The sequence below is a fragment of the Corvus brachyrhynchos genome, unplaced genomic scaffold, assembly GCF_000691975.1.
Source record: "Corvus brachyrhynchos isolate BGI_N302 unplaced genomic scaffold, ASM69197v1 scaffold305, whole genome shotgun sequence".
Lineage (NCBI taxonomy): Eukaryota > Metazoa > Chordata > Aves > Passeriformes > Corvidae > Corvus > Corvus brachyrhynchos.
This window is the reverse complement of record NW_008239284.1, coordinates 1,519,369-1,529,291: the sequence shown is the minus strand read 5'-3', so window position 1 is coordinate 1,529,291 and position 9,923 is coordinate 1,519,369. Positions and strand designations below refer to the sequence as shown.

General features: G+C 58.5%; 1 protein-coding gene across 1 annotated transcript in view; it reads right to left on the bottom strand.

Annotated features, from left to right (window-relative positions):
- LOC103619785 (collagen alpha-1(I) chain-like) overlaps positions 1 to 9,923 on the bottom strand; it is a 59,687-nt gene that overhangs the window by 19,460 nt on the left and 30,304 nt on the right. Inside the window, exons 11-23 of the mRNA XM_017740338.1 lie at positions 6,463 to 6,501; positions 6,299 to 6,352; positions 5,563 to 5,616; positions 4,337 to 4,444; positions 3,601 to 3,654; positions 2,721 to 2,774; positions 2,551 to 2,595; positions 2,289 to 2,342; positions 1,654 to 1,698; positions 1,316 to 1,369; positions 1,185 to 1,229; positions 659 to 712; positions 301 to 345 (exon numbers count right to left, since the gene is read on the bottom strand). Of these exons, the coding sequence (XP_017595827.1) occupies positions 301 to 345; positions 659 to 712; positions 1,185 to 1,229; positions 1,316 to 1,369; positions 1,654 to 1,698; positions 2,289 to 2,342; positions 2,551 to 2,595; positions 2,721 to 2,774; positions 3,601 to 3,654; positions 4,337 to 4,444; positions 5,563 to 5,616; positions 6,299 to 6,352; positions 6,463 to 6,501 (705 nt within the window). The remainder of the gene's footprint in view (positions 1 to 300; positions 346 to 658; positions 713 to 1,184; positions 1,230 to 1,315; positions 1,370 to 1,653; positions 1,699 to 2,288; positions 2,343 to 2,550; positions 2,596 to 2,720; positions 2,775 to 3,600; positions 3,655 to 4,336; positions 4,445 to 5,562; positions 5,617 to 6,298; positions 6,353 to 6,462; positions 6,502 to 9,923) is intronic.

Below are 9,923 nucleotides of genomic sequence, written 5' to 3'. Positions count from 1 at the left end.
CCTCTGGGGGAAGAACCTTTCCCTGCTCTCAGCCTGAGCCTGCCCTGGCCCAGCTCCAGCCGCTCCCTGGGTGCTGTCCCTGGCCCAGAGTGAAGAGGGATCACATCAGAGCACCCAGCCCCTCCATGTCCCTTCCCCAGGGTGACCAGGGACCTCCAGGTGGCATTTGGGAGCTCTGCTGGACGTGCTGCCCCCTCTCCCCTCCAAAAACAGGGATGAGGACCCCCTCAACCCCACAGTTCAGGGAAATCCCTCAAACCTGGCCTTCATCCCCACCAAGGCCCAGAAAAACGCTCTCACCGTGTCTCCTTTGGGACCAGTGGATCCCTCCAGCCCTGCTGGACCCTGGCAAAAGCAAAGGCAGGGGATGTTGGGCAGAACAGGGATGTGGCTCCCTGTCCTGCTCTGGGGGTGAGACCCCAGCCCACAGGAACCTGCCCAGCCCCCCAGGAGCTGCCTCACACCTCAGGGACCCTGTCCCCAGCAGGTCACCCTTTGTCCCCTGTGCCCTCCCCACCCACCCACTCCTGGGGGGCCACGAGGACCCCCAAGGTGGAGGATTTCGTGTCCACTTCCAAAGCACATGGGGGGCAAATCCCAGCAGCTCCTGGAAGAGAACTGGGGGGGATCCACCCACGCCAGGACAGCCCCCACTCACCTGAGAGCCCCTGGGGCCAGGGGGGCCACGCCTGCCCTGCAAGCCCTGGGGTCCCTGCAGAGGGGGGGACACGGAGCTGCCATTAGGATCAAACCCCGGCAGGGCAAAGCCTCTCCCGGGAATTCCCAGCCCCCGAGGAGCTCCAGAGTTCCCAGCTGTGTGGCACACTAAGGGGTACAGGAAGGATTCCACCCCTGTCCCAGCCCCTCTGCAGCTTTTGGGGTGGGTTGGGATCATTCCCACCCCTGTCCCAGCCCCTCTGCAGCTTTTGGGATGGGTTGGGATCATTCCCACCCCTGACCCAGCCCCTCTGCAGCTTTTGGGATGGGTTGGGATCATTCCCACCCCTGTCCCAACCCCTCTGCAGCTTTTGGGGTGCGTTGGGATTATTCCCACCCCTGTCCCAGCCCCTCTGCAGCTTTTGGGGTGCGTTGGGATCACATCCCAGCTGGAGGAGACCACTCCAGGCTGGGTGAGCCTGGGGACGCCCCCCATCCCAGGACATCTCATCCCTGGGATCACCCACCTTGGGGCCGCGGGGGCCGGGCATCCCAGCAGGGCCCATTTCCCCCTGCGGAGAGAGCAGGGAAGGGGCGGGGTGAGCGCAGCGACAGGAAAATCCCAAATGCCAAAGGATGGGGACCGGGACAGACCCACCTGAGAGCCGTTGATGCCTCGGCATCCCACAGATCCCGGCTGGCCCGGCTCTCCCTGCAAGGCAAGGCCCTGCTCAGCCCTACAACCCCCACAGGGCAGCTGGGACAGGGACCCCGGGCATGTCCCCCATGGGCTACTGGGGATGCTGGGGGGGCTTTACTGGTGAGGTTTAACACCACTGGTCCTTTTGCAATTCCTCCCCCCGCTACCACGATGATTTTAACCAAATGTGGCGTTTTTAGCTGTAAATTAGACCAGTGGCAAGGACAAGGTGCTGCTCTGGGCAGCAGCAGCTCCAGTGCCTGAAATTCCATCTGTACCAAAGCCCTGGGACTCACCATGGGACCAGCAGGGCCCGGGGGACCCACGGAGCCACCTTCTCCCTGCAGCAGGAGAGAGAAAAACGCCATTTGTTCGCTTTGATCCTCTCCTTCATCCCAAATCCCCCTTTTTCTTCACATCGTCTCCCACATTCCTTCACACCAGCTGCTTGATGCCCCCTCGCACAGCTGCTGCCCAACCCCAGCTCCCTGACTCCTTTCACGTTGGAAAATGCATCCATTCACCACCAAACCACTTCGATTTTCCTTTTAAATCCTTTCCCAACCCTTTCCTGGACAGGATGGCTCGCAGTGATGTGGGAGCACTGAGCTCTCCATGTGCTGAGAGAAGCCTGGAAAAACCAGGTGCTGCCAGCCTGGGATTCATCCTCCTCCAGGCTAAAATAAATCCCAAAGTGCTCTGGAAAAGCTCATTTCTCTTCATTTCTCTTCATTTCTCTTCAATTGGCTTCATTTTTATACATTTATCTTCATTTCTCCTCATTCCCAGCCAGAACAGGATGGAAAAGTCCCTGTGGGAACTGCTGGAGGCAAGGCCTGGATGCAAATCCCTGCTCAGACCCCTCTTCCCAGTGGGAATCCCCGGCTCCTGCACCCCTCCAGGGAGGGCAGGTGACACTAAAACCACTCACCTCTGGCCCTGCAGGGCCCTGGAAGCCCAGGACACCCTTCAGCCCCATCATTCCCTGGAAAAGAAGCTGGGAATGAGGTGTCAGCACCCTGAGGTGGCACTGCCTTTGTCCCCTCCCTCACAGGAGGGGCAGGGACAACACAGAGACCACGAGGGCTTTGCTGAAGGCAGGAGAAGGTGGGCTGGAGCTTGAGGACATGGCAGAGAGGGACAGGGGATGGAAGGAGGGGTGTGAGACACCCCCAGCTCTGCAGGGAACTCACCTGGAGCCCAGCAGGACCTGGCAGCCCATCCTCACCCTTCACCCCCTGGAAAAGCCAAGAGCAGCCTGAGTGATGGAGGAGGAGAGCAGGACCTGGGGGGCTGTGGCAGGGAAGGAGAGACCCCTGCGCACCCTGGCAGGGCTGTGAGGGGCAGGGACAGCCACCCTCACCTTCACTCCCTTCTCTCCTTTGTCCCCAGCTGGGCCAGGGTCTCCCAGGAAACCCTGAAATGGAACAACGAGGATGAAACGGGACCGTGAGGAGTTCAAATGCGGCTGTTGGGCCTCAAGGGACACAGTGAGGGTGGGACAGGAGGATGGGGACCCTCGAGGTTGTGCTAAATGGGGCAGGCCCAGCGGCAAAGGTCCCCAGCACGGTGTCACCTCCCTGCAGCTCCTGGTGCCCCGTGTCACCCACAGAGGTGGCACAGGGCTGGCACAGGGCTGGCACAGGCAGGAGGGGACAAAGTGTGGCCCAGACCAGGTATCTGATAACCCACGTGGGACTGCTGCTTCAGAAAGAAGAAATTAGGTCTCAACCCCCTCCCAGGACGATCAGGCCTTGGAGAAGCCTGAAAAATCTCCTGGGCAGCTCTGAAAATGTTGGCCTTAAGGGGGAAAATTGAAAAAATTAAAGGGTGACAAACCACCAGCATTCACTTTTTTATGGAGGAAAGGGGTTGGTGTTTGGCACCAGGAGCATGTGCTGGGGCTGGGGCTGGCACTGCTGGAAGAACCAGGTGCTGCCAGCCTGGGATTCATCCTCCTCCAGGCTAAAATAAATCCCAAAGTGCTCTGGAAAAGCTCATTTCTCTTCATTTCTCTTCAATTTGCTTCATTTCTCCTCATTTCTCCTCACTCCCAGCCAGAACAGGGATGGAAAAGTCCCTGTGGGAAATGCTGGAGGCAAGGCCCCAACGTGCCTGGATGCAAATCCCTGCTCAGACCCCTCTTCCCAGTGGGAATCCCCGGCTCCTGCACCCCTCCAGGGAGGGTGGGTGAGGTTGGCACCTCATCGTGCCCATGCCCACGCAAGCCAGAGCCAACTCACCTCTTCTCCCTTGTCCCCAGCCAGCCCTCGGTCACCCTGGAAGCCCTGGAGGCCCTGGGAAGAGGGAGGAAGGAGCAGAGCAGGCACTGAGGGGCTGCCCAGTGTCCACCCATGTCCACCCCATTCCCCAGCAGCTGCTGAGAGCCCCAAACTTTTCAGCACCATCAGTCCCTGTCCTCTAAACGCCCCTGAGAAAGCTCCCATGCCCAGGGGTGTATCCTGCAATCCCCAGGGATTGCTGCCAGGGGTCTGGAAAAGGGCAGGGACCAAGGAAGCAGATTCCTGGATTGAACACTACCCAGGCATTCCTCAATCACTCTCATTTCTTGGTCACCCTCCAAGTTTTGAGCCCTGAAGGGCTTGGAGCACCCTGGGATAGTGGAAGGTGTCCTGCCCATGGCATAGGGTGGAATGAGATGGGATTTAAGGTCCCTTCCAACCCAAGCCATTTCATGATTTGCAGTTGTTCTGCATGAGGAGGTCGAGGTGCAGCAGCCCAGCCCTCGTGCTCAGACCCACCACAGTCCCAGAGCTGCAGCTCGGGTTATCCCAGCCCCTTAATGAACATTTGGGATGCCCCACAACCCTTTTATTCCTGGGAAACCTAATCCAGGAGGAGGAATATTCTAAAGGAGGCAAGAGAAGGAGAAACAGCTTTAGGAGCTCCCTGTCTCCTGCCCGGGGTTTGGAGCTCCAGCTTCCCCCTGATCCTGAGCACTCCCTGCCCACGGCTCACCTGCTCCCCTGGCAGCCCCCACGGCCCAGGTTTGCCATCCAAGCCAGGGAAACCATCGGAGCCGGGGTATCCCACGCGTCCTGGCAAGCCCTGGAGCCCGGGTTCCCCCTGGGGAGGAAAATCCAAGCACGGAAAATGAAAAACTCCACGTGAGGAAAGCAGCAAATGAAACACCGAGCTCTGCCTGCCTCTGGAGCTGGAGCTGGGGAAAAGCTTCCACACCCAGGGGCTGCAAGCGTTGGGCACTGGGATCTTTGCACGTTCTCCACCAAAACCCTGGGATAGTTGGAACCAGGGGTGTGCAGCAGGAAGCAACAGGGAGGGCAGGGAAGAAGTGATGCAGTGAGAGAAGGTCGAGGGAAAGCCTCCTGCATCGGACCCACCACAATCCCAGAGCTGCAGCTCGGGTTATCCCAGCCCCTTAATGCACGTCTGGGATGCCCCACAAGCCTTTTATTCCCAGGAAACCTAAACCTCGAGGCACTAATCCAGGAGGAGGAATATTCTAAAGGAGGCAAGAGAAGGAGAAACAGCTTTAGGAGCCTCCTGCTCCTTGGCTCCAAGCTGTTCCTGGTCCTTTCCCATGTGCAGGAGTCGGAGCAGATCCATCTCAGGATCCACCTCAGGATCCATCTCCAGCTAAAGCTTCAGGGCAGCTTTTCCTTCACCCCTGAGCTCAGTGAAATCCTGAATCCGGGCAGGTTAAAGAGGAGTGTGGAGCAAAGCTCCAGCCACGCTGGCACAGCAGGACCTTGCTCTCCTTTCCTTGTACCCAGAGGGCACCTGAACCCCGCAGGGAGCTGAGCGGGGCAGTGCCAGGGGAGAGGGGGTCCCATGAGGGCACAGCTGCTCCCACAGCAGAGCTCACCCATCCCATCCAGAGCTGGGGTGACAGAAGGACTCTGGGACAGCTCTTTTGGGACAGCTGCCCGGGAGGGCATCACCTGGAGGGGTGCAGCACCCAAAGGGGCCGTGCTGAGCTGTGACTGAGCCACCCCTGGAACAGCAGCATGGGAAGGACCCTCTGTGCCACCACCCCTGCCTGGGAGGGGACCCGGGCATCGATCCCACACCTTCAAACCAAGCCCACCATTCCCAAACTGTCCCCAGCCCTGTCACGACTCTCCCTCTCCCAGCCAGGGGCTGATCCAAGAGGGGCAGGGTCCCTGAGGGTCCCAGGACAGCTCTGAGGGTGCACTCAGCCTCTCCAAAGTGTCCCCACTCACCGTGTACCCCCGCTGGCCTTTCTCCCCCGGCTCTCCCGGTGCTCCGCAGGGTCCCTGCGCACAAACAGGGATTGAGTCACCCGAGGTGTCCCCAGATCCTGCCCCGAGCCCTGGGGAGGCTGTGGGGACAAGCAGCAATGCCCAGAGGTGACCTTGGGAAGGGCAGAGTGGGATCATTCGCATGCCTGGCACCCCAACCCTGCCCACCATGGCGGGGTCTGTGCCCAGGGCAGGTTTGGAGTGGGGAGCAGATCCATTTTCCCACTGCTTTGGTTCCTGATGGGATGTCAGGACAGGGAGTTTTGCCTTCCTTCCCTTTGCCTCATGGCCGGATGTGGGGGAAGCATCACCCAGCAATGCCAGGGTGGTGGGCATGGAGCTGAGACCCCCCAGCACGGGCTGGCCCCACACAAATCCTTCCCCAGACCCTCCCTGCCTTGTTTTTGTGCCTCTCGGAGGGATCCACGTGGTCCCTTCTCCAAAAACAAGGCTGGAAGCTGATGCCCCAGGGAAGGAAACCAGCCTTGCTCAGCTGGCACAGACAGAGGGGCTGAGAGTTGGATATCAAATATCGCAGGTTTGAGTGGGAAGCACACAACAAATCCATTAGGCTGCTTTGAAACTCAATCCCAAAGTCCTTAATTACAGCACAGCCCAAGTGCTTGGGGACATCGACCCTAAAAGTGTCCCCAGGGCAGCAAGGCCACCGAGGGGACAGCAGGGCTTTTGTACTTACAGGTGCTCCTGTTCTCCCGGGATGTCCTGGGGGCCCAGGAGCTCCGGGTTTTCTCTGGATTCAGAAGAAAAACATTGGAAAAACCCATCAAGTGCTTGGAGCAGGGAAAATTCAGCTGCCAACAAGGAAAAACCCAAACCCAAAGTGACCGAAGCGGCACTCACCGGCCAGCCCGCATGCAGGAGTTGGTAAAATGATGATTGCTGAAAGAAAAGTGAGGGAGGGGGAAAAAGCAAAAGGTGAAAAAAAATAATCCCAAATCCCTTTTGGCTGGATTTAAAGTCTTTCTCCTCGTTTTGGGAAGATGCAGCAATGAACCACTTGTTTAATTCATTTATTTATTTCATGCTCTGGGCCAGCAAGGCACGGGAGGAAGGATAATCTGAGGATAACGTGTGGGAAACAAGGAATTATTTCATCAGAAGATTAAGCAGACCTGATTCTCCTGGGATTTGGTGCAATTCAGCTCCTCCACGGATGCCCTGCAGCCCTGGGACACCAGAAATGTTTGGAATATGGAAAAGTAAGAGTGGTGAGCACAGGGACTGTCAGAGTTTGGCCTAAAATCAGCTCTTTTGACCCCGCAGTTTGTTCCAGGTTGGGAATCTCCTTCAGCCTCTGGAAAACCCAGAGGAGCAGATGCCCCACAGGCTTTCCCCTCGCTGCTCCCAGCAGCCAAATCTTGGATGCACTTCCAGTTTTTTCTAAGCCCAGATGACCACAGAGAGGGAAAGACCCACCTGAAAGGTCCAGGGTGGATTAATCCCACCCCAACCACAGCTAATCCCATTGTGTTTCCAAACTAGCATAAAGGTCCCAAACCCTCCTGGTGCATCCTCCTCTCCAAGCTGGGTTTTCCCAAGTTTTTGGAGATGTCCAGGAGATACAACGCCCATCTCCTGCTACCAGCAGCACAGGAGGCAAACTCCATCTTTCCTCCTTCCCATGGTGAGCCCAGACCCGTGGTCCAGGCAGCTCCTCCAAATCCTGGCTGGCACCAGAGGCTAGGAAATCCCCCTCCTTATCCATCACCCCAATCCCAGGCAGCTGGAGGGGCAGGATTCACTCTGTGCTCCCCAATTTCAGCATCGAGGACACTGGGAAATTCCTCCTGTCCCCTGCTCCAAGGATCTGCCCCCCAGCTGCAGTGGGGAGAGAGGGCAAAAGCCAAGGAACTCTTGAAGGGAAAGAAACACAGAGCTTTGGGCAGATGGGAATATTCCCAGCAGTGACCAGGACTCTCGGAGGCAGATGATGGATGGAATCCCTGCTCCTTTCAAGCTGATCCCAAATTGATTTCCATGTCCCTCCTGTCCAGCCAGTTCTCATTTCCCCCAAAATCCGCTCCCAAAACCTTTCAGGAGGAGGTTGGAGCAGGGCCAACGTTTTTGCCTTGTCTCAGGAATCAGTGAACTCCGATTCACTCAGGACAGGATATTATTTCATCCAAGCTTTTAACAAGGGGGAAGAAAAAAATCCCACGTGAGACACGGCCTCGGATTTCGGAGCACCAGATGCCAAGGACAGGGGAGAGCAGTTAATTGGCTCTGCAATTCCAGCAGGAAACAGTCGGAGCTCTGGGAAGGGGGAGCAGCACGAGGGGAGGGGATGGAGGATGGGAGCAGCGCCGTGGGGATCTGTGCTCCCGGAAACCTCCAGCCTGGGAGCCCTTCCAGCAGCCCTGGGGACAGTTCTGGCTGCCCAACCTGTGCCACCCTCTGTAGTCACCCCACGGTCACCCCATCCTGCCCCACCCCATGGTCACCCTATCCTGCCCCATGGCCACCCTCACCCTGTGCCACCCTCTGTAGTCACCCCACGGTCACCCCATCTTGTGCCGCCCTCTGTAGTCACCCCATGGTCACCCTATCCTGCCCCGTGGCCACCCTCACCCTGTGCCACCCTCCGCAGTCACCCCATGGCTACCCCAAACCTGTGCCACCCTCCGCAGTCACTCCATGGCCACCCTCACCCTGTGCCACCCCTCGCGTCTCCTCAGGGCAACCCTCTCCCTGTGCCACCCTCTGCAGTCACCCCATGGCTACCCTGCCCCTCTGCCACCCTCTGCAGTCACCCCATGGCCACCCTCACCCTGTGCCACCCTCTGCAGTCACCCCATGGCCACCCTCACCCTGTGCCACCCTCACCCTGTGCCACCCTCTGCAGTCACCCCATGGCCACCCTCACCCCGTGCCACCCTCTGCAGTCACCCCAAGGCCATGCCCACCTGTGCCATGCTCTCCAGTCACTCCATAACCACCCCCCAGGGCACATGCCAACCCTGCAGTAGTAGCACATCCCTAAAAGTTCCCTCCTTTTCCCTTTCTTTCCCCCCGAGGTTCCCAGGCACCATTCCCTGCTTTTACAGGCATTGGGATGGATGCAAGGGAAGGACTCTGGTGCTGCAGGTTAAGCTCTCCCATAACTGTGGGAGCTCCAGTTCTCCTTCCCAGGATTCTGGGACTTCCCCACTGCTGAATCAACTCCAGAACAAGCCAGCAGCAGTTCCTGCCCCTCCAGCCACTCCGAGACAACTTCTTGGCAAAGCCAACATCTGTCAGCATGTCGGGAACAAAAGCACAGGGCAGGGGCTCAGGCTGGAATCACAGCGGCCTTGAGTGGCTTTTCCTTAATTCCCATCGACAACAAAGGGTTTTTCATGGGAAGTGAGCGGGAGAGGCTGCTGAGCACCACAACAGCCACAGCTGCTCTGGGACAGTCACCACATCCCTTGTTTTCCCAGCCCATCCTCCTGCAGTGTCCCTGAGCCTCAGGGGTGGCTTCCCTGCCCTGCATTTCCAAAGGCTAAGCCAACAACAGACCCCAGGATACCCCAAATCCCCCAAACCATGGGGTATGCTCATGGGAGCCCCAAAGCACGGCGCTGTGGGGCTGCAGGCACAGCCAGCCCCATCCCCAGAGCAGCCAGAGTCCCAGCCCAGCCTTATCTCAGCAGAGATTAGCAAATCCCAGCCCAGGGCTTTGCACTTTCCTGCTGCCGCCGGCGGCACCGCCGGGGTCATGGGGCCACAGACACAATGGCCCTGCGTGGCTTTGGGGTGGCCCACGGCCCCCTGGCAGACATTGCCTTCCCCTAGAGATGGCACCAGGCCAGCCCTGCTGGGACCAGGGCCAGCACCAGGGCCCAGGGGAGCAGGGCCTGCACTCAGAGCCTAAGGGACAAGGGCCAGCACCAGGGCCCAGGGGACAAGGGCCAGCACCAGGGCCCTCAGCCACGATGCAGCAGCTCTCCAACTTCAGCTTCCCAAGCACAGACAGGATGTGCTGCCTCCAGCATTCCAAAGTGGGGACACCAAGGAATTCCCAGCCCGTAGGTGTGAGTGTTTCTGCCTGCAGGAAAACAAAGCTTGAGGTCTCTTTCCAAACGCAGGCAGGGGGAGAATAAAGGGAATTCTGACTGCAGAGCAAAGTGCTGGAAGCATGGCCTGAGAGCAGGAATTGGTGAGAGAGGGGTCTGCCCTGGGTGGGAGGAGATCCCTACCATGGAGATATCCAGCTCCCTCTTATCCCTGTTTATTCCTGCACACACTGCGTGCCTGAAATGGATCCTGTGAGCGCTGGGAGCTGCACAGCTCCTGCCCTGGAGCAGCAGGAGGATGGCAGA